The sequence below is a fragment of the Electrophorus electricus genome, chromosome 23 (genome assembly GCF_013358815.1).
Source record: "Electrophorus electricus isolate fEleEle1 chromosome 23, fEleEle1.pri, whole genome shotgun sequence".
Taxonomy (NCBI): Eukaryota; Metazoa; Chordata; class Actinopteri; order Gymnotiformes; family Gymnotidae; genus Electrophorus; species Electrophorus electricus.
The window spans coordinates 8,279,653-8,303,072 of NC_049557.1; the positions used below are offsets into that span (position 1 = coordinate 8,279,653).

The 23,420-nt window shown below is 45.7% G+C and overlaps 1 protein-coding gene across 3 annotated transcripts in view; it reads left to right on the forward strand.

Annotated features, from left to right (window-relative positions):
* Nucleotides 1–21,286, forward strand: part of gripap1 (GRIP1 associated protein 1) — a 39,764-nt gene extending 18,478 nt beyond the window's left edge. For 2 of the 3 annotated variants that reach the window (XM_035521890.1, XM_035521891.1), the window contains 6 exons: nucleotides 132–231; nucleotides 2,270–2,403; nucleotides 3,999–4,115; nucleotides 4,442–4,535; nucleotides 14,095–14,252; nucleotides 16,419–21,286. In XM_035521890.1, the coding sequence (XP_035377783.1) occupies nucleotides 132–231; nucleotides 2,270–2,403; nucleotides 3,999–4,115; nucleotides 4,442–4,535; nucleotides 14,095–14,252; nucleotides 16,419–16,493 (678 nt within the window). In that variant the 3' untranslated portion in view covers nucleotides 16,494–21,286. The remainder of the gene's footprint in view (nucleotides 1–131; nucleotides 232–2,269; nucleotides 2,404–3,998; nucleotides 4,116–4,441; nucleotides 4,536–14,094; nucleotides 14,253–16,418) is intronic. The other variant, XR_004775550.1, reaches the window with a different exon arrangement.
* Nucleotides 21,287–23,420: the final 2,134 nt, after the last annotated feature.

A 23,420-nucleotide genomic window follows, 5' to 3' on the forward strand; every position in this document is an offset into this window, starting at 1 on the left:
TTGTGACTGAGCACAGCTGAAGCCTTTGTTCCTAAAAGTGTCTGGGAAACAGACCGATGTGAATGTAAATGTAAATCATGGGCTCCGGGGTAAGTGTTGACTCCCTGACTGTAGCGCCTCCCACTCCACAGCTGAAAGATCTAAAGCGCCAGCTCCACCTGGAGAGGAAAAGAGCCGACAAACTGCAGGAGCGGCTGCAGGAGATCCTGACCAATGCCAAGACCAAGACGGGTAAGCTCCAGCCACCTGGGCCCGAGAGCTGGCCGTGCGACCCGCACGTCACGCTCTGCAGCCCTGAGCTCTTCCAAAATGTCCCTGCTCACATCACAGGTTGGCTCTACCAGCTCAACACTAACACCAGGTGTCCACATTGCCTTCCACAAGGTCAGGAGAAGTCCGCGCTGTCCTGCTCCTTTTGTCGCGCACTTGATTGCAGGCATATTGCGTGTAGAACAAGCCTGAGGTCCTGGGGGGAGGTCACATGGGGTCGACGTGACCGGATATCTGATGTTGCTTTATGACTCAAGGCTGCCGTCTCACCCTGCGACGGTGGCACGAAACGTTCTGTGTAGGTAAGACGGTTGGCATCGTAAGACGGCAGACGGAGCGTCTCGGCCCACTCCCATAGCCGCTGGCCAGATGAGCTGGAATGAGGTGGCGCACACTCGCCCATCTGCCTCGCCTCGCCTCGCCTCGCCACCGTGATGCTCCGCGTTTTGGGCCTCGTCACCACTCCAGCTCCTGCTGCCTTGTCTGAGTGGCCGGCAGACTTGATTACGGCTGAAAGCCGCCCGTCTGGGCATCTGAGACGAGGTTTTTGTGCAGCATACTTTGGTGGAACGCCAGGTACAAGGGTAAATCGGTGTAATAATAATAATAGATTTTCCTTGCACTTTCCTCCTGCACAGCTGTAACACATCTGCAGCATTGGTCCCAGTCCAGGAGTGTTTTCACAGGAGGATGCAGTCGCAAGCTGTGATCAGGCAGCTCTTTTAACCAGATGACTTAAAGGCTTAAACTAAATTAGAGTTTTGAACTGCCACAGACTTTTTATATTTCTGACCTAGCACTTGCACCAGCGCTCTGGACGTGACTGGTTATTGTAGGTAACTGGCACATCAGTGTGGTTAACGATATTACCCAAAACGGCGTCATACGCCGAGAGAAGCAGCAGTGTGTTGATGTCTTAAAATCAGGAACTCCTTCTAGCCCCCCCCCCCGCCACAAACACCCAGCATTCATACCTAGCAGGGAGAGGTTGGGGGCTGTAAATATTTGATGGTGCCCACCTCTAAAGATGTGCCCCAGTGTCTTGCGTGCACATATTTGCTCTCTGTAGATTGTCGGTAGTGCCAGGCTGCCCTCCTCTTTTGGGCCATCCATTATTTAAAAGGCTGTAAATGTTTAATGGTTGCTCTACAGAAAGTTTAGAATCAGACATTTTAAAGTAGGGAGCTTTATCTTCGTCTATCATCCGGAAGGGTCTTTGACTTTCTACATACGCATGTGCACACGCACACACTGTCTCTTCCAGGCTGTTCCTCTGTCTGTCACATTGCCCTCTGCACCCCCCCCCCCCTTCTCTAGATTTATACATCTTGAGGAGAGTCCCACCTTGTTGGACTAGTATTCTGGATAACACAGAGACTGTATCCACCCTGTATGGTGTTGACTTAATTTGTTTTTTGTTTTTTTCTTTATTTTTTTTTCTTTATTTTTGTAAACTCTGCTTATATATATATATATATATATATATATATATATATATATATATATATATATATATAATCTCACACACATTTTATATATTTATTTATATATATATATATATATATATATATATATATATATATATATATATATATATATATATATAAAAAACAAATGTGTCCTTGTGGTAGTAAAAGAGTGTCACTGGAATTATTGAGTCCAGCCAGATAGGCCTCTAGATAAATAAAGTTGGAATAACTGCAGTTATGCAGATTAGTATGTGGGGTTTAGTGGAGGGATTACTGCCAGAGAAGTCAGCAGTGCAGCCTGCGATTAATCGCGGCGATTAATCAAAACCAAAAACAAATGCATGTTTTTTTATTTACACACACACACACACACACACACACACACACACACACACACACACGATTTCTGGAAAAACAATGTTTTGGACAGAGGTTCTTCATTATCGTCTATGTAAGATGTAAGTAAAATGCTTCTCTACAAGGAAAATCCAATTTTATTCGTGTGTGTGTGTGTGTGTGTGTGTGTGCAGGTCTAGAGGAGCTGGTGTTGTCAGAGATCAGCTCTCCAAACAGGACTCAGCAGACCGGAGACAGCAGTAGTGTCTCCTCCTTTAGCTACAGGGAGATGATGAAGGAGGGAGCCTCGGCGCAGACCACTAATAAAGTAGCGACACACACACGCGCGCATACATTTACAAGGCCCGCAACTCTGTTCAGATTTATGGATAGAGCACACATAAGGTGGGCCTGCACAGCTAAAGCAGTGTGTGAACGTGCGCGCACACACGCACGCACACACAAAAATCATGCCCCTAACTTTTTCTAACCCTGTTGCCATGGACAACTCTTTCTCTCCACAGCTCCCCTTGCAGCTATTAATAAAGATCTCAGCGGCGTAGTAACTATAAATACTAGGCCTTTAAATAACCACGACAGTGGAAAGTGCGACGGTGCGCTTTGGTTCTGGTTGACTACAGCACAGCTCCTCATTGGACAGACGGATAGTACATTCACGGAGATTAGCACTAAAGTTCTAAGCTCTGCTCCTCCTCCTCCTCTTCCCTTAAAAAAAACCCCCCCAAAAAACCAACAAACAAACCAGTGTAACCCGCCAATGCTGACACGAAGCAGGGAAGTCTGTGAACGGTGCAGTGCGGTCCTTGAGTAAAAGAAGTTTGTTGACAGAGCCTGAGGGAAGACAAGACTCTGGTGGGGGTGGTAAGGGCAGGACAGTGTTCTCAGTCTCCAGGACGAGCCGACCTTCTTTAGATTGGACGTACTCCGGTTCCTTTGAAGGGGCAAAAAAAACCTTGTGGTGGCACAATGAACCGAGCATTCATAAGCAGTATAAACAAGCCAGCTTTGGAGATTAGGCAAATGCTAAGAAAGAAACTGCTGCAAGTGACCGATCAAAGTCTGCGTGCTCAGTCCATGGTCCTCTGCCTACAGAGCAGCACGTATGTGTTTGTATATATATATATGTGCACAGCAGGGACATGTGCACCAGAAGTGTACACTTTGCAGCTACAGGGAGCTACAGGGAGATGATGAAGGAGGGAGCCTCGGCACAGACCACTAATAAAGTAGCGACACACACACCACACACACACACACGCAATATACACACAGTATACATGCTGTGTACTTTTTGTATACAGAAGTGTACAAAAGTGTACACTTTTGCATGCTTAGGAATACTTATTATACTTCAATTTTTATCTGATCGTTTGGAGTTAACTGCTAAACCCATTTCATCTTGGTCCACAGAGCGAGCACAAGTGGGAGGCTTTTTACTAGAATAATGGCCTCTCTCGGTGATCCTGTTGTGTTTGGGTGGTGTAAAGTTTTTCACATGAAAGGATGGACGGATGGATGGACTGGGAGCGGTAGAAGGAGGGAGCATGGAGGGTCGGTCAGGGTTAGGGTTAGCTTCACTGTGTGCGTTCACTAGCCCAGGCCTGTCTGTTCCACCTCTCTAGCTTGACGTGCTGCAATTACTGAGGCCTGTTCTAGACGGGCAGATAAACGGGTCTGTGGGTGGTGATTGTAGAAAAAGTAGGATTTATGGGCAGATTTCTTTTTCTTTTTTTTCCCCCTCCCTCTGTCTCTCCTTTTAAATTATTATTTTTTTTAATCTTTCTTTTTCACGGTCTCTCTCTCTTTTGCACTCTCACTCTCTCTCTCTCGCTCTCCTGCTCACGCTTGCACATTCGATCTCTCTCTCCCTCTCTTGCGCGCCCTCTCTCTTTTTCCCTGCAGTCCAACACCAGCAGTCCTCAGTCTCAGAGACCAGCAGACCTTTCGGATGACGAGGTCAGTGAACTCTTCCAGAGGTTGGCTGAGGTGCAGCAGGAAAAGTGGCTGCTGGAAGAGAAGGTATGACCTTTTGACCTCCATCACTGATGTTGCTTCGCAGCAGTATAAAATGACTGACTAACGAGATTTCAGAATGATGTATACCGTCAGTCTTAGCAAGATGCCGGAAATATCACGAACCACAAAAACCCACGATTTCTTACTGAGATCCTGTTATCCTCGAGGTACAGTATATACCCCACACATCAGCCAGCATGTTGCGTGATTTGGTACACCGGAACACCTGCCAATACCCAATGCGTGCAAGCGCTTTAGATTAAAAGGGTGTTGATCTACAGCGACGGCCCTATCCGCCACGACTAGTGTTTCGTCTCTTTTGTGTGAAGGTGAAACACTTGGAGGTGAGCTGCTCCTCGATGGCCGATGACATCTGCAAGAAGAGTGCCATAATTGAGACTTACGTCATGGACAGCAGGAGAGGTAGGCAGTCGTCCAGCGCGCTCTGCTTGGGGATGTGGCTCCGGGCTCGTTGTCCTGCCCCTGAACCACACAGCCACTGTTGGTCAGCTGTCGGTCGCGCCTCTCTTCCCTCCTTTATTGTATTTTTCGTTCGGAGGAAAACCGACAGCTACAGGAGCATGAAATGAAAGGCTGTCGTGATGATGCGCCCGTCTGGACGCAACAGCCTGCCCCGCTGCAGCTCGGAGACAGGAACCAGCGCAGCCTTGAAAGTCCTGCAGTGTTCTCAGACTTTATTTGAGATTGCTGTTGAGGAATGGTCTGTAGTTATTTTTGGGTCACTATAGAGCATTCTCTTTGATGTGTTGTGCCCAGAGTACTAAACAATTTTAAGAAACTTGGATTGGCAAGAGCTTAGAAGAGTCCCTTTTAAAGTTCATGTAAAACAGCTGGCATTTCTTTATATTCATTATAAACTTTTCTTGCTTCCTTGCATGTTATCTCCCCTAAATAATTTAATGGGTGTATTTATAATGGCACTATATATAATGATGCTGCACTTCTCAAATACATTTTAAACAATGGGCAGAGAACAGAAGATTGAGTCTAATGTTCACGATCTAAGCTGCAGGCCACCCACCAGGATTTATGAGGTTTACTTTAATAAAGGTTGCTTACTTTAGAAGGCTGTGAGACTGGACAGCTATGGAGAGCTACGTGACTGTAAGTCTTTCCACTTGGTGGCCAACTTGGTAACAGCCCGGGCCTTGATAAGAAGTCACACCAAACCAAACCTACAAACCTCAAATTTGCAGAAAAGCTAATGTTAAAAAAAACTTACTTGAAATGACTAATAAAATCTCACACAAATGGTAGTAGCAAAAAAGGTAGTTTCTGCAGATTTTTAGAGCAAGCAGGGCAAAGGTTTGAGGTGGCCAACCTTTTGTAGACACTGTTGCACTGATATCGAGCTGGAGGAAATGTACGTGAACATTTGGTCTGTGTCATCATACGATATAATCCTGAGTAACATTTGTGACAACTAGTAAGAGCGGTCATGAAGACAGCTGTACTCTAAATGTTAATAGGCCTCATTACACCTTTACTAGCCAAGCATTTGGTACTTTTTTTTTTTTTTTTTTTTTTTTATTATTGAAGGGCGGGTCTTCCCATAATACAAATAACCATGTTAAATGTTATGAACCATCCCATTCACATTTTACTGTCTCCCCTCTAATAATAATGACTGTGTTAAGGAGAGCTGTGTTACTGTGGTGACCACTGTGACTGGAGATCTCTGGGTTTTAAAGATCTTCCTGTAGCATGTTCTCTATACTCAAATTAGCATCAGCCCTTCCTCACAGGTTATCTGTCTGCCTCACTGTCCTCTTCCCCTGGCCGGACGAACATTAGTGTAATGAAAATCGACTGGATGACAAACGGAGCCCTCTCCTTCATAGTGCTGTATTTTTTTTGGCAATTTATTTTATTTATTTATTTATTTATTTTTGCTAATTAGAAATCCATTCATCAAGAGGGTATGGACATAGGTGCCCTGACTGGGAGTGCACTACTGACTGAAAGTACTAAATCAGCATCTGATTGAACTACTGCTGTACAAAGACAAAAAAAAAAAAAGCATAAGCTGAAGGCACGCGTGATTTTGTAGATGCACAAAATGGAGTATTAGTGTTAAATAACAGATGCGTTGAAGCCTTTATGAAAGTGAGCAGACTTCAGTGAGAGGCCCTGTGTCGAAGCACAATACGAAAAACCAAACAGTTATGCATTAAGAAATTTAGCTGAACTGGTTTATTAGTTAGTGCACACAACAGCTGTGTCAAGATGAGGAACCTCTAAAGCTCAATGCAAACTGTATGGGTGTCGCTTTGAATTTGATGCATCAAAATGTTGCTTCTTAAAACGGTTTGAGGAATGCAGCTCTCTGGTCCCGTAGAGGACAACTGCCAGTGAATTTGTAGTAAGAGTCCCATATCCAAAGGCTAGAAAACACCCCTGATACGAAACGACCCACTTTTTAAATATGGAGCCAGGCTCATAGAGTGGTTTAAAAGTCTACGCAGCTGTCTTTTTGAGTTTTCACAGGAGGACACGCACATGTGCTAACAGGCTCTCTGGATCAATCATATCTCCTGGGTTCTTCTCATGAAAGTTTTCCTCATACAGCCTGCACTCTAGGCGAAGGACAGATCTTAAAAACCACCATGCTCTCGTGTGAATTTGCTTTAAAACTTCCAACAGGAAGTTAAAATTGTGTTTTGAGTTCGCTTTCAAAATTCCTGGTTAGCCCTAAAAGCAAGTCAGAGGAGCTGCACACTCATTTCACCCAAGAGGACAGATGAAAGAAGTAGAAGAAGAAAGGAAAATCTTTTGGGAGTCAGGGGGCTGTCAGCATGATTCATTTGTTACTGAAGAGTTGACTTGGCCATGCATTTAACATAGAGATTACTTTCATAATGATTTAAGATAATTGCTTGTTGTGACATTTATGCATGTAGGCACCCAGCACCTCCAAATGAATTTGTAGCTTTCTGAAGTGCATGCACTCTGCACCTCCTCTCTCTCTATGTGTATATCCTTTAACACAGTGCAAATCTGAAAAAGGTTGAGGAAAAGATAATTGCATGGGGGGGGGGACAATGCATCATTGGGATTACATTCATTGTGAACGGATTCAGTGGTCTCAACCATATTTAAAATGGGAATATCCCTAATGTTCCACGTGAGTAATATACAGTTTAAATCAGTGGTGACGCTGTTTGTTTATTCAGATAAATCTTAATCAGTCCTGCTTGAGGAGATCAGTACATTATAACATAATAACAATTAGCAATATACATCATGCTCCATACTCTGTTTAGACCACAATTGACCGATGAGGGCCGTCTCTGTCCGAGTGCCAGTGAAGGCGTTGGCTTTCGTTCCGTCAATAAGAGTCAGTGCTCATTTTCTGCAGAGATTTAATTTCTTCCCACTCAACCCCCCCCCTCTACACAGTAGTGTGCAGAAAACCTGTGTGAATGTATGTACCTCCTGTACCCTCTAAGGACCAGATCTTCCTGAGATTATAGTCATTATTTCAGGCAAATGCGCCTGTGTCCATTATAAGAAAATAGGTTACTCTTCGGTGTCCCCGGTAGACAGGGAAGATGAGGTGGCTTCTTCCGCCCTCCCCTACGTGCCTTCCTCCTGTTTTAATTTCATGACTGACTGATTTAGCATTTAATGCCAGACTAGATTCCATTAAGGCCAGTGTCTTCTAATTGTAAATATTGTGCTATAACAGTTGAAGGTGTCTAATCGTTTGGGATTGCAGTGGCGTTTAGGCAGCTGCGTTGTCATACCCACAGAAGCATTTATAGAGGGCTCGGTGTATTTTATTTTATTTTTATTTATTTATTTATTTATTTTAAATTTATGCTTGGTAGTTCAAAAATAATGCTGAAAATACGGAATCTGAGGTGTTTATGGGGGTTTTGATGAGTCGTGGTGTTTACATGATCCAAAAAATATCTGTCGATAATGCAGGCAAACCTCTAATCATGGCACTTCAAGGAATCACCAGAAAAGACTCACACAGCTTGTGAAATGCCAGGGGGTTTTGGGAAGTAGCTTTTTTGTAAGCATAATTTGTTTTGACTATGTCCAGATATGGCAGCGAAGTGGTGACATCATAAGATGTGTTAAACACACTTTTAATCCAGCTGTTTCAAAGTGAGATGAATTTAAGAACGTGTTAATAACCATCACAGTAGCACAGCTCTTCTTGGTGCAGGACAGCAGAGAGGCTGTTCCCTAACCCTAACCACTCAAAACCTTAAACGGCAGGAGAAAGATGCCGTGAAGGAACGATGGATCATATTAGGGGTGCAAACGGGCGCAGAGAGGAGCAATGTTGTAAGGAGAGGGAAGTGGAGATGGCCGTAAAGGAGGCGGAGTGAACCCAGCCCAGGACCTCACTCGTGCAGCGACGGAGAGCGAGGGGAGGGGGCACTCTTACTCTCATTTCTGACAGAGGCTGAGCTGGAACAGCAGGGCTGGCCGGCCTGCCACCCTGCCGAGTTAAGTTTTCATCCTCGCCTCCAGCCGCCCGATTGCGGTGAAAGCTGGGTAGCTGTCTGGGAGCAGGACCGGGAACCTCTGCACCTCTGCTACTTCTGAACCCTCTCCTTAGAGATGTAATAGAAACACTGTTGGGTTGGTTAGAGGAAAACATTCAAGGCTGATTCTACCACAAAAATGCTAACACAGGTTAACCGGTTAATGTAAGGATGGTTATTGTCATTACAAGTGCTCCTTTGTAGATTTCACCCATTTGTGAAGCGCATAAGCTTTTTTTTGAGTGATGCTTTTATTTAATCAGTGCAGGGTTTTTATTTCAGCAGTGCAGTGAAGTGTTTGGCAGATGTTGAGTCCTTGCCTCTACTGTATGGTTTTGCTGTTTGAATTTAATGGAGAGAGAAACAGAAACCCCAAGCAGGTCAGAAATCCATTGGTAATGTATTCCGCTAATGCAGTGTTTGGAATTCTGTCCTGTACATGACCTGTTTTGCTTAGAATTGGGAACCTGAGAACCGAGAGAATTTTCTTTCAGTTTAAATTAATTAAATGCTAATTAGCATTAGTAGTCCATGAGCGAGCGTGTGTGTGTTTGTGTGTGTGTGTGTGTGTGTGTTTGTGTGTGTGTGTGTGAGAGATGTCAGATCCCTGTGTGATGGTGTGTGGGACAAAGAGGGTCTCTCTGCAGGGGCAGTAGGCTAATTCTGCATTCAGGTACATTCTGCAGTCATGTGTATACTGTGTGTGTGTATACTTTGTGTCTGTCTGTCTGTGTGTGTGTGTGTGTGTGTGTGTGTGTGTGAGAGAGAGAGAGAGAGAGAGAGAGAGAGAGAGAAAAAAAAAGGACAAGTGCTCTCTCTCTCTCTCTCTCTCTCTCCCCCCCTTATTTCCTTTCTCTCTCCCATGTGCTAAGTGCTCTTCCCTGCAGGAAGAGTCAGTCAGGGTGAGGTTCTGAGGCGAACACAAGCCGTACTGCAGTGTGGAGACACCCTCCCACCCGCATGTTATGTGTCCTGTTGTGGACCTCAATTGGTGCATGAAGTAAGCTAACCTTTCACTCTGCACCATCCCTCCCCTGCTCTGTTAACAGGGAAAGTAAATGAAACAGACTTTTCCAACACTTTGCGTTGTTCACAACCTGTAAAATCAGGGATTTAATGGTCGGGAAAGGTCTGGGTCACTGAACTGAGCTTCAGCAAATCGTTCCTTCTTCTCATGCAGGGTCTTACGTTTTCAACATAAGGAAATTGGAAGTCAGCTCCAGTGGGCTTTCTGAGAACACAGATGAGAGTGGAGCCCTGTTTGCTACAGGAGTCCCACGAAGCCACTGCTCCAGGGGCAGTAACCAGTGCTTTTATTTGTCCATGTCTCTGCCTGAGTGCTGGGTGATGGAGCGGCCCGTTCGCCTGCTGCTGCTCCGGCGGGAGCCGGCCATCGGTGCGCAGGCAGCAGACAGCCCAGCGAGTCAGGCGCCACTGCACACCCATGAGCCAGAGCTGCCGGGCCTGCGCTCTGCCCTCCCAGGGGCTCCCTTCAAGGTAATGGAAGGAGACGAGGTTTTTGCCCTCGCCGTGAAGCTTGCAGCCGCTGCGCTGTGGGAAGGGAATTTTTAACTCTTTGCTCCTTCCTCAGCGAGCCTCTACCCATCGTCCAGCTGGCTCTGCAGCTGGGGATCCCCTGAGCCGTGAACTGAGAGCCTCTGCTTGATGACATCAGCCAACCCCCCACCCCCACACACACACCCTCCATCTGATGGCTCTGAGTAGCCCGTCTTCTCCAGTTAACGTTCTCCTCTGGGGCCCTGAGCGGAAGAGCAATTCTGGCGCAGGTCCACGCCTCTGAAACCCATCCCGGCACCATTTTCCACCCATTAGAGGAGGGGAGTCCTCTCTGTAAATCAGCTTTGCGGATTCATCAAAGCGTCTCGATAGGGCTCAGTCTCCGTCCTGCAGCAAATTAGAATTAATGTTGCTGATCAATACGGAAGAAACACCAGTTACAGGCAAGTGTGGCATCTTCCCATCGACGGCGTCATTAGCGCTGTTGATGCAGCCGCCTCCGCTTCATTTGGAGGGCCTCGCCACCCTCATGGCCCAGAGTTCAGCGCGTTAACGCTGGCCCGACACTGAACAGAGTTCAGCGGTTGCAGCTTTTCAAAATGCCGCAGATGAAAATGCCGGATCTTTGCACTACATTTGGAATTCCGGAATTTTTTCATCACTGAGTTATTTGCTGCATGTAGCTTTATTAAAGCTTCATTGAACTTGTACCTGTTTGAAGTAACAAAAGTGAAGGACAGTGAATCTGCAGACGAACGTCCTGTGGAGAGCTGCAGGTATTAAGGGGTAATAACCCTGACAGCATGTTTTCCATCCAACATCTGCATGCAGCCTCACCAAAGACATTCTCCTCCACCCTCCCTGGAGTCGTTTGGCACCTCCTTTGCTGGCTTCCTTTTTTTCCTCGCTCCTTTTTTCGATGGTGATGGAGGGCTGGAGAGCCAACGAGAGCCGTCCCCTTAGTGGAGGTTAGCAGGCAGCAGAGAGTCATGCCAGGCTCTTCGCGCTGTTTACTGTCGGCGCCCGGAGCTGAGCGAAATAGCACGCCTAGCTTCCGTCGCGTCAAGTAATACACCCAAAGGTCGAGCACGCCTCCCGGCTGGGGTCGATGTCTCCGTTAGCGAGCACACGTCGCTTATTGCTTTATTTGTCTTTTCTCTGAGGTCTTGATGGAAAGTGAATTTCAGCACCTCCTCAGTCTGCCATTTCAGCACCTCCTCAGTCTGCATTAGCTTGGTCCAGAATGCTGGAGGAACGTGTCGGAAAGCAGCCCTAGTGCCCTTTCCGCACACTCAAACCGGGCATGAGATTGCAAACACTCGTGCAACTCAAACGGCAATACATTTGTGGCCTTTAAGTGGTGTGTGTATGTGGCATGCCACAAAAGCACCCCACATTTGGTACTTCATTATGAGTCATGATCTTGCAATGAGTTTGAGATTCAGCATGGCTTGCATTATATGACAAACCTCCTACCATGAAGCACTTTATATAAATAACTTGTCTTAATAGAGAGAGTGCATATGGCTGCAGAGGATAGATGTGACGTCTGTTCAGCATGTTGCCACGGTGACTTCCTGTGCACTCTTTAGGAGCCTTGATGAGCCAACCTTGAGTTTCTCCACTCACCCAGATGGAGTGATACTGGAGCGAGACGCAGCCTGATCGAACCGATGCCATTTGCCCTTGACACGTTTGGCGAACTCTGCAGAGCACCACTCTCCCACCCGATGCTCAGCACCCTCCCCCGTCGAGAGGCGCTCCTGCCGTATTGTTTACCTGTCCTCTGAAGATCATCACCCGTGCACCGCCTTTCATTTTTAACAAGCCACTTCATCCAGTTACGGTGCAGAGACCATGTTCCCAGCCACTGCTTCTGCCTTAACGAGGCCGGCTGACCTCATCAGAGTACTTTTAATTTAATTATCTCTCCTGCGCTAATGTGCTTTTTTTCATCTTTTCTTTTCTTTCTCTCTTTTTCTCTCCATCTCACAAAAACCCACCGGCAGCACACTTCTGCTGCGTTGAAGGTGACGGAGGTGAAGGCAGCTGGAGCTCATGTCGGAGATTACTGGATCTGTTCACGGGCCTGCTGGACAAAACATTCCTACCATTGCCTTTATCCAGTTTCCATAGGAATGGCGCTCTCTCTGCAAAGTGCTCACATTAAAAGGCAATTTACGTATTTCAGACTTCACTCGTTTGAATGCGTTCAATCGCATCTCTTTTTGTTCAGTAACATAAGCGCTGGTACAGTGCTGTGGTGTGTGTGCAGCAAGTGCCCATCCCAGAAGCAGTGGCAGTTCTTCATCTCGCAGTAGTCAGCTCTCAATCTGTCTCCCTGTACACGTTCCTTTGGTTTGTTTGCTTCCAGAGGAGAGTGCACCTCAGTCTCCACCTCGTATGAGTTATGCTGACCCAGACACTATGCCTGTTTGTCTGTTTGTTTATTCTGCCACTTATTTATGCCCTTCTTATAGCCTGACTGTGGCCAGTGCCTGACAAGGATCTGAATCTTCTTTGTATATGGGATAGTTAAGATTCTTTACTGATCAATTACCTCTTTTAAGGGTCCTGTAGAATTCTCATTAGGTTTGTGATTTGTTGGTATAGTGCCAGTGTTTTTTGTTTTTTTTTTTTATCTTTCTTTAATCATTTGGTTGACTCTGACTTTAGCTCTGGTCAGCAGTGCTGGGCCGAGCTCCTATAGTGTTGTATTAGGTATTAAAGGTAATGGACAATCTGACCAAGGGGCGTTTATGGGGTAGCTTGCTGATGTTAGTCTGGATACTTTTTTTTTTTTTTTTTTTTTTTTTACAAGACATTTACAAAATTGGTTGAGACTTGAGAGAGATTGCTGAATGAAGTCTTCCTTTTCTGCTTATTGTACATACAATATGTAGGCCTATAGTCATGCCACAGTCTCTCTCAAAATTGATATAAAGAATACACTTTTTAATCCGTGTAACACCTAGATTTTCTGTTCCATGCAATACCCAAAAGTCAACATTTTTGCAGAGGACTTTTAAAAGTATATATTATTTAATTCATGTATTTGGGTATGCATTCAATACTATTATATATTACCTAATATACAATTACATAATATGTAATATATTTTGTTTAAACTCTCCAAATGTTTTCTTTTTGATTCTTTGTTCATTTATCCATAAACCTTATGGAAGGTTTCTTCACAGGTTTCATTTTGCTGTTTGAATGGCTCCACACTTCACAGCCATAGAGCCCAATCACTTTTAATCACTCTTCTCTAGAGTTTCTGAAGATTTTAATTGGCTTCAGTGTACCATTGTGTGTGGGTGTGTGCATAAAAAGGCTATTTTTGCATTTACCTATTAGCATGTGCGTGGTCACATCAGATGTTCTTGCTCTGCTACTGTGGGAGATCAGAATCTAGTTGAGACGTACCATCTGTGCTGCTTTGGATAATGCTGGCGGTTGTACCTCTTGTGTTTGTGCTGGTACAGACTAGGACTCTCAGTACTGCTCTGTCTCACCTCACCCTCAGAGGACCCTAGTATGGAAAATGACATTTCCCTCGCGTTATTGAAATAAAAAACTTTGAAGTACGTTTGTAAGTATTGTTAACGTTTCAACATGCACAGTTTACTCCCCCGGTACAAAACCGTTTACTCCCCCAGTAAAACTGCTTCTCTGGTATCAGAAGAACAAACTCATTTGCATATCGCTACCTAGTCATCCTACAGCGGTTTAGCCCTGCCCACTTTTTGCAGTTCTCGGGAGTGTTCCATCTCTGAGTGCTTTTTGAATGTGGCACAATACAGGGCAACCAGTCAGAACAGAGCTTATAAATTAAAAGGCTATGGGCCCCAGAAAACTGTAATGTGCAAAACTTTATTCAGTCTCTCTCTCTCTTCCTTTCTCAATGTCTGTCTCTCTCTCTCTCTCTCTCTCTCTCTCAGATGGAGGAGGTTCTGCTAGTCACCAGGGAGAGAGGGGAGGACTAAGTTCAGTACTCAGGGATTTGGTAAAGCCTGGAGATGAGAACCTGCGTGAGATGAACAAGAAACTACAGAACATGCTGGAGGAACAACTCACCAAGAACATGCACTTGCAGAAGGTATGGAGAACATGCACCTGCATAAAGCGGAGGTGTGGAAGGGATGTTGACAGTTTAGCCATAGCAAAAGAAACAATAAAAACAACCCTAACTAAATGAGATGGGTTTAGCCTGATGGGGTGTTATAGGCTGGTTCAGGTGGGCTGAGGTGAGCTAAAGCTTTGCCAGCGTGATTCTGTGGACTCCTACTGGCTTATAAGCTTCAAAAGCCATAAGCCTGCTGGAGGAGGAGGACTCTGTGGCAAAGTAGCTTTGACAGGGTGCTAGGCTGTGTGTGTGAGTGTGTGTGTGTGTGTGTGTGTGTGTGTGTGAGAGAGAGTATGGATATGGATGTGTGTGTGGGGGGAGGCGGCTTGCTGTCATGCTGCCTCCAGGCACCACCGAAGGGGGCTTATTCATCAGAAGCCAGAGGGTGGGCGTATTTTTGAACGATGAAACAGCTCTGGGTGCAGGAATAGAAACAGCCCCCAGGCGGTCAACGGGCCCCTGCGTTTGATGGCCATGCATTTGATGGGATTACAGCATCACACAGATCCACTAATGACAATTAACCTCGCCCTCCGCTTCCCTCCTTTCAAGAGCTACCACTTTACCTCCAGCACACAGACATTTGATTCACTCTCACAGCATGCTGGTGGCATGCTGAAATGTGTTTCACAGAGCAGACCTGAACATGAAATGTGTTGCGAGTTCTTTTGATGTCATTTGTGCCCACTGGTGGAGGGATGACTTTGTATGTGTTTATGTTTATATTGTGTAGGTCTGCCTACTGTATGCACTTTTTTGGGGATATAAATGAGAGAGAAATTCATGCCTCAGTTACACGTGTGTGCGCGCGTGCCTGCAGCGTGAGAACAAGCACCCTGAACAAGCGCCTGGAGCGCGCCGGGGGGTGCGTTTTTGTCCGTGTGAGGCATGGAGGCGTTGCTGGTGCCCAGAGGAAATTGCAGGTTACACACACAAATCCTGTTTTAACCTTGACAGGAGGATGTAGAACTGAAGGAGGGGGCGGAGGGGGCGGAGGGGTCGGGGTGGGTGGTGGCCCCCGCTAAAACATGCCCTTACAGAAAACTGGGGTCACGCTGCAGCGTGCGCCTTACACAGGGCACGGACGCGCCACTGATTAGCCGCTCTCTGGCAGCGCAATATCACCAGGCGCCGGCGCCGCCTCCTCTGGGAGCTAGGTGGCGCGGGTAGAGTGTTTTTTATTTTGTCTTTGCTCATCTGCCTGCATGCTGTGATTCCACCTGGAGCTCGGCGCCCAGCGCCCACGGCGGCACCCGGTGCTGCTGTTCGTGAGATGCCGGCGAGCTGCAGCTCGTCCAGGCAGCGGAGAAGCAGCCTGAGCGCAGGGACGGCACAGCCGATAACACCCCCCCCCCCCCCCCCCCCAGTCTGCGACTCTAAACGCGCTCCACCTGGACTCCTCTGTCAGTTGTCAGTTCTTCGTTCTGTTTTTTCATTCCTCTTTTTCAGTCTCTTTCTCTTGTTCTGTCCTCGCCCTCCCTCTCTCCCTCCCTCCCTCCCTCCCTCCGTTCTCATCGTGCCCTCGCTTTGCCAGTCCTGCCCAGAGGGCGTCAGTGCAGAGTGCCGCTAGAATGCAAGGCCAAAGAAAAATGGCCACCACCTGCTCTCTCCTCTCCCCTCTCTCCCCTCTCTTCTCCCTTCTCTCCTCTCTCTCTCTTCTCGCCCCCCCCCCCCCACTCCTCCCCTCTCTCCTCGTCCCTCTCCCCTCTCTTCTCGCTCCTCGCTGGCTCGGCTCAGCAGCTCTGGTCTTGTTCTTATTGGAGCTGCCTGGCTGCCCACAAACAAACAGCCCACTTAGTATTTGATGGCTTTAAAGTGAGCACATGCCAGATGGAGCTGACGGAGAAAGTGCGGGAGAAAGGGAGAAGATGGATATTTCAGCTAAAGCCTGATTGCTTGTTGGTGCATCTCTTCCTGTGTGTGTGTGTGTGTGTGTGTGTGTGTGTGTGTGTGTGTGTGTGTGAATTTTCTGTTCCTTTCTTGTCTTGTCTCCATGTTCTCATTCTGACTGACTGCGTTAGAGTGTAAATGGTGTGCGGTGCGCCTGGGTCCTGACACACACATCACCGAGTGTTCCTGTGCCCCATTGCTCTGTCACAGCCCCAGCTCAAGCCTCCTCTCTGTGTGTGTCCCCTGCAGGATCTGGAGTTATTATCTCAGGAGATCGTGCGTTTGAGCAAAGATTCTTCTCCCACCCCCAAGGTGTCGGGTTAAGACTGCCAACCCCGCCTGGCTCCTACGTCTGGCTCCTACGTCAGACTCTTCTTTCGCTAGCTCACCTTTCCACGGCCACAGAGGGAATGCCGCACCTGCTCAACACCCAGGCTGGATGACGGGCACAAGCCAACCGCACACACCCACACACACTTGCAGGAGAAGAGGAGGTAGAGCAAAGGAGTGTCCAATCACAGCTCCTCTATTACTGAACATACTTACACTATAATACTTTGTCTGTCCTCATCGCTGATGCTACCGAGAGCCTTGCTAGCTTGCTGGCCGTCCTGTGCTGCTACCCGTCCTTGAGCTGTTTTGGTGGGAGAAGTGGTAGAGTCCACCCACTGCCTGGTCCAGCGGGCTTTTCCCAACCGCCCACCGAGCCCATGGCCCGAGAAGAAACTGAGCCGCTACTGAGTCGCTTACTGTTACCACTGTTGTGCTCGTCTGTCCTGTATATCCTCATCACAACGGCAGTTTTCTGTTCTTTTTTATGTCCATATATATCTATATATGTTTATTTTAACTTTTATAGGTTTTATGTGTTTTTTTGTTGAATTGTGCAAATCTAACCGTGGAAAAAAGAAAGTAATTTATTGGTTCCTGTTGTACACTTTGACGGTATGAGGACAGGTAGAGTCTGAATGTAAGCTTGTATGACTTTAGTGTTGTGAAATGGTTCTGCACCACCACGTTCGACCTGTTGGAGGAGCTTATTTAGGCCACAGGACATTGGCTCCCTTCGTTATGTCAACAAATTGAACTGATTGAAATTAGAGGTTTTTGGCGCCATGCAGGCGCCCATAATTGTGTCTGGTAATTGGGCGAGCTGTTCACACGTCCACTCGGAGCACTGCTAGGAAGCAAAGTGGCCCCTGCACGCCCTGCTTCTCTCTCTCTCTCTCTCTCTCTCTCTCTTTCTCACCCTCTCCCTGTCTCCATGCTGTCTCCACCATGGCCCGACACCCCCCCCTCCTCGGCCCCACACTTGCCTTGTTGGGGGCGCTCCGGCTCTCTCACCTTCCACCTCTCTGAGGCCTGAACTTCGTGACATCTGTTCTCCTTGAAAAACAGTCCGATTCCTGAAAGGTAAGGGGAGGTGGAGATGATATTTCACACACACCCCTTTAATAGAGAGCAGCTGGAAGTTAGAACTCTAGAGTTTTTGGGACACTACAGTTTGAGCTGAGCTCAACCATATGCTCTTTTCAGATAACGCAGACCAAAAAACCTGACAGAACCTGCGTATCGAACTGTCCACAGTCCTGTGTGTGTATAAGGTTGCACTGACATTTTTTTTTTTTTCATTCACCCCCCACCCCTGCGCTGTGTATGACTAGTTTTTAACGAGTGAAGTTATGACCAAAAGCCTATGGGCTGCAGGAGCCTCCAGAGAAAGATTCAGTGAGCTGCTGAAATATTTAGATTATGTGAGTGAAATGGGTCGGGGAGGTGAGTGCTGGAGACCTGTTTGATGACTAAACTATAGGCCTGTACTCTGGGACATATTTATTCATCTGGTTAATACAGTTGGCTTGGTGATGTTAGTAAGATGTGGGCTATCACTAATCTCTTTGTTTTTGTTGAGTGCTTTTTAAAAAAAAATGCTTTCATGCCTGATTTTAAACATTTGCTCTCAGTCTTATGATTTGGTACTATTTATGCATATCGTTTGCATGTTATATAGTACATATTGTAAATTCCTTGCTTGAACACTACTTAAAAAGGAAATTCTGTTGAAGCAATGTTCATCTGATATAGAGTAGAGACATTATTTATACTGTATAGTGGTACATGGTCAAATGAACTGCTCTTTTTCCTGTGGTGAAGACCATCACCATGTACAGATCAAAAGTAACTTCCATATGTGCAAGAAATTCTCACATCATCTCCCTTTCCTTTGCTTTTTACTTTAAAGAATGTTGCTGAACATCTGCCAAAATCAGCCAGCCTGAGCAGGGAGCATCGTGATCGATTAGTAGCCTACAGCACACTTGCTCTGAACCTGCCCTTGGACTCCCTCTTTATTTCTCAATCTGTGTTTGTCCAATGTCATGTTCAGTGAACAGACTTCCTTGACTTCCTTGCAGCATTAATAAAGAATGGCTGGAAACTCGTGTGGTGGCTACATTTAACTCCTCGGACGCGTTTCCTTCACGCCGAGTTTTCCGAGTGCGGTAAGTCTGCCTCGACTCTCCCGTGTCGGAGTGTGTTTGTGATTAGCCCGAGCTGACTTCCGCCATGTGGAATCACGCTGTACACTTATAACACTCACGTTCTTCAGCACACCTCTGACGGATCCACCGGGTGGTTCTCATTGCAGTGGCATGGCACAAATGCAGTGCTGTTTCAGGTATTCACAGCATATAACTCCTATTGACCTACACACACACCTTGCATTCTATTGCCCTAGCCTGTGTGTTTTCTTTTGAATGGACATCACTTAGTGGAGCATTAGCAAATGCTGCACAACCATATAAACAAATTGCATGAATCATTGAACAGACATTTAATTTGGCCATTTTCTGAGCCCTGCTGTCGTCGCTGAATTTGTCACTCTTGAGTGTAGGGGGTTCTCAGGGAACCCAAAGGAAGCACTGTGTAATACTAATGGCTCTTACGTCTCCTCCTGCTGGGCGGGCCATTTAGCTTAAGTTGTCTGGCTAAGTGGGATCCTGCATCGTCAGTTGCCCCCATTGGCCCAAGTGCCAATATGCTGGGTGACAGGAAAGGCCTGCACAGGAACGCGCCCGCGGAATCCTCCTCCACGGCATCCTGCCACAGCTTTCTTAACGTATTAGTTTTTCTTCATCCTTCATCAGCCAATGGTTTGTGTAGGCAAGTCACAACCTTTCTCCTAAAATGCTTCGTGCTGAGTCCTTATAAACCAGTGTGTCTCAAGGTTATGGTTTTCTTTCTCCATATTTTTGTGACCTATGAGTACATAGCAAAGCACACCAGGAAGATGAGGCAGTGATGTATCTTGAGCTGGGGGCTACACCACCATCCAAATGAAGTGTACTCCACAGAAGACTCCTCCAAAAAAAACTGAATCCTGACACAGAGGCTGGAGGGTAAAACTTGACACTTTCTGGGTTACAGTATATTTCCTTTTCTGTTAAACTTTTCCCCCCTCTCGGCTACTTTGGTGATTGGACACATGCCTGTTTAAGAGAAGGAATCTAGACAAACGTCTTATTTGACAAGCTCAGAAACCTGGTAAATAAACCTCCTTAAACAGGTTTGAATTTGCAGTGCTCAGGAAACTGTTGGTTCAGTCAGGGACATTGAAAATTAATTATTGATACTGAAGTACAGTTTATTGATTTAAAAGATTTTTTTTTTGTCATCCTTTCAGTAAACATAACATGCAGCTCTTCACCTCCAGCATTCTAGTATAAACTGGAAATCCAGCTGCGCTAAGCTGGATCTCTTTATGTTCTTGTTAAGAGCCAGTGGTGTAGGCAGGATTGTGCTGGATAGGTACCCGCACTGACATGGGGGGGGGGGGGCAACAATGCTGTGTTTTGCTTTGGTCAGATAAGGCTACATTTTACAATCTAGACTCAGTCATCTAATGTAGGACGCTATGAAATTACATCCACTCTATTTATACTGTTTCTATCTGCTGTGCCGTTTTGTGGTTTTTGTTTTTTTGGGGGTTTTTTTTGGGGGGGTTTTTTTGTGTTTTTGTTTTAACCTAGTTCACAACCTGTATATTTTATCCTCTGAACTGTAAAGAAGCCTCTTCCATCTTTTGAATGGAACTCCTTAAGGATTGATCTTTGTTAATTCTTTCATATCACTGCTAGCGTCTTATAAACCATTTGTAGAAATAAATTGTCAATTATTATAAAATATATTATGCTGCCAAGCATGGATACCAGTAAAATTAGATGCACTAACATGCGTATGGCTAGCATTTGTTCTTTTACCGCTATTGATTTGTCAACAGCTAATGAATAATTGCTTTTCCAATTTTGTTTTGGCACAGTGTAAGGTGATAATACCTTTGTCACTGTACTGCACCACACTGCATCAGAAATTCACTAGTGACCAGGACGTTGATGCAACTTTTTTCTTATTTATTTTTTAGAGCCAATATTGTGGAATGTTCTTTTTTCTTAGTTACCATACCTGAACCCCAGTGAGCACTTCACATACCTTCCAGACATGGTACTAGAACTGGACAGAATCACACAATACCAGAACTGGTACTATATCTGGACAGAATCAGAAAATTCCTTTCAGTAGGTAAAGCAGGTAGAGCGAGATCCAGGCAGCACTGGCGTTGGATTTGGCGCCCCATGCCATGCTGAAGTGTGCTGTATAATGGTGAATGGTAATTATGTCTGCCAAAATGGTAACGTGTCTGCCAAATGCTGTAAACAACTGAGACTGGCTGCACTGCGGGTCTGGTGCAGTAGTCCCAGGATAGCTCCCCATCATCTGGTAAACGAAGGATCTGCAGGCACAGACTGCTACCAAGTATTAAACATAACAATTTAATTAATGTTTGTGTTAATTTTGTCCACTCATTCACCGTTCCTGGAAACTATTCCAATATAGTTCACCAGAACTGACATTCTGCACTTTAAACTCATTGTTTAAAGTCATTGTTTAGTTTCAAAACCAGTGTTTTGGAACATTGAGACAAAGAGCAGAAATGGTGTCAGTGTGCCATGAATACTTAATACTTACACTGACATGCCCTGATTGTGAATTCGTGTGAACTGTTTAATAATATAGACCGAGTTTGTTATTCATGGGTGATTAAAATTGAATTTGATTAATTGAATATAATCCTTTTGTGGTGTACAATACAAAGCCAAGGTTCCTCCAATTTAACTTCTGTAAATATAGAGCAAAACTGTAAAAAAAAAAAAAAAAAGAATAAAAAAAAAAGACATCAAGCTGAAGATGGTGTCAATTTTTTGTTTTTTTCTTTCTATATTCGGTCCAGTACATATTGACCCAGTCATTCAGTAAGCCCCATGACACAGCACCAGCAAGATCTTAAAATATTTTGCCAGCATTTTCACTTTGGCTTCAGACAGAGGAAACTGATCCAGCCCTTTCCGCCTTTCAGAACAGCTCGAATTTAAGCCGTTAAAAAAAGGGAAGGAAAGAGACGACGTGACGACAACCTTCGTTCGGGACGAGCCCTGGCACTGGCGCGCGCACATGCATGCAGAGCAGCAGCAAAGTTCTAGAAGGTGTATTAGGACGGGTCAGGGTTGAACGGTATGAAACACTGAAAATGAATGCCAAAAGAAAGGCTAGTTAAACACATGAAAATACGACAATACTGCAGTCCCGGGTATTTTGCTGCATGCCACGATTATAGTTAGAAAGGTGTCGGCCCTTTGTATGCTGGAGAGAGCAGAACTCGCGGTTCACCGCTGAGCCCTGTGTTGCCTTTCAAGCAAAGTACATCATCATGTATACTTCAGAGCCTCCATCAAGCACAGTTAATCTGGCCTGTGTGTGTGTGTGTACACATACACCTGCATAAGGCATATTCAAGAGATCTATGCTGTCAAAATGCCGGCTGTGTGTGTGAATGTGTGTGCGCTGTGAGTATACCTGCTTTGTTTTGGCAGGTAAGACTGTAGACTGAGGGTGGTCCTATTTTCAGTGTGAAATGTGGCAGGTCCCCACAAATCTGTATGGTCTAAACAGTCACCAGATTGTCACTTACTACTAAAAAGTGATTGATTTTGTATCTTAATTAATATAAACCAGCACCAAAGAAAAAAAGAAAGAAAACTGGACAGGGGTGGTCCATCCATACCTTGTCTAATTAGGGGGCTTTGTAAATGCATGATTGACCTTTGTGTGAGCATGGCTTTTTTGCTAATTTGTTGCTAATTGCTTTCCTTGTACTTTTCACACCCTTGGGAAGCCAAAGTGTCCTAAGGTGAACACAAGTTTCTAGCAAGATGAGCTAGCAGGCAGTATTGACAGAGCCATGCGTTGAGGTTAATTGAGCTGACACTTTAACACCCTTTCAAATCTGCTGTTAATTAAAGGCACCACAGAAGTGTCTGTGGCTGGACCTTCAGACCTTTATAATTGGTCTGTAATATTAAGGGTCTCAGATGGTCGCTGTTCCGATTGTTTTATTATTATTATTGCTGATTTTGAAAGTCAGTCATTTGACTTTCGCCCAAAGTTAAAATGGCGTGTCCCTGCCTGCTAATACTTTCTAGAAAAATTCTGAGCAGACACACAAGCACACGTCTGTAAGAATCCGCAGGATGAGTGAACTCTAATCTGCTGAGCTGCTACAGATGTGCCTGTCCGTTTCTGAACCGGTGTGTGTGTGTGGACTGCACTACTCTGACCTGCTGTATCTCACCTCTCATCATCCCAGTAAAAGTGCCACCGTGAGAACGGGGCAGGGGCGTGGTGCACTGGACCACCCGCAGAAGTTTCAGCCCTGGGTGTCACCAGGCACTGACGCTGTCATCTGTGGGTCGGCTCAGGCGTATGGCGCGTTTTACTGTATGAGCCCCGCTAACCCCACATACACTGCCATCCTCAGAAGTAAATATTTCATACCAGAAAGACATAGTGTTGGAAACGGTGTATTGATAGGTATGTAGCACACTCCCAAGACTAATACTAAAATAGTGCTTTTATTGAAATATAATCACATACATTTGTTATGAAAAGCAGTAGATTGTCTAATGTTTATTATTAATAGAGCTGTTATGGATTAGCACAGGTCTCTGGTCTTTGGGCTAAATGAGAAACAACCCTGCAGGACACCGTCCCAGCCAAGCTGTCTGTCTTTGGGAACTTGGCAGCAGCCGTCTACAGTGGCTAACAGCAGAGATGACAAAGAAACGGAGTTTACGTTACATTAAGAGCTGATTCACACGCGCATGCGTGAGGACGAGGGAGAGGCTGGTGTGACCCCTT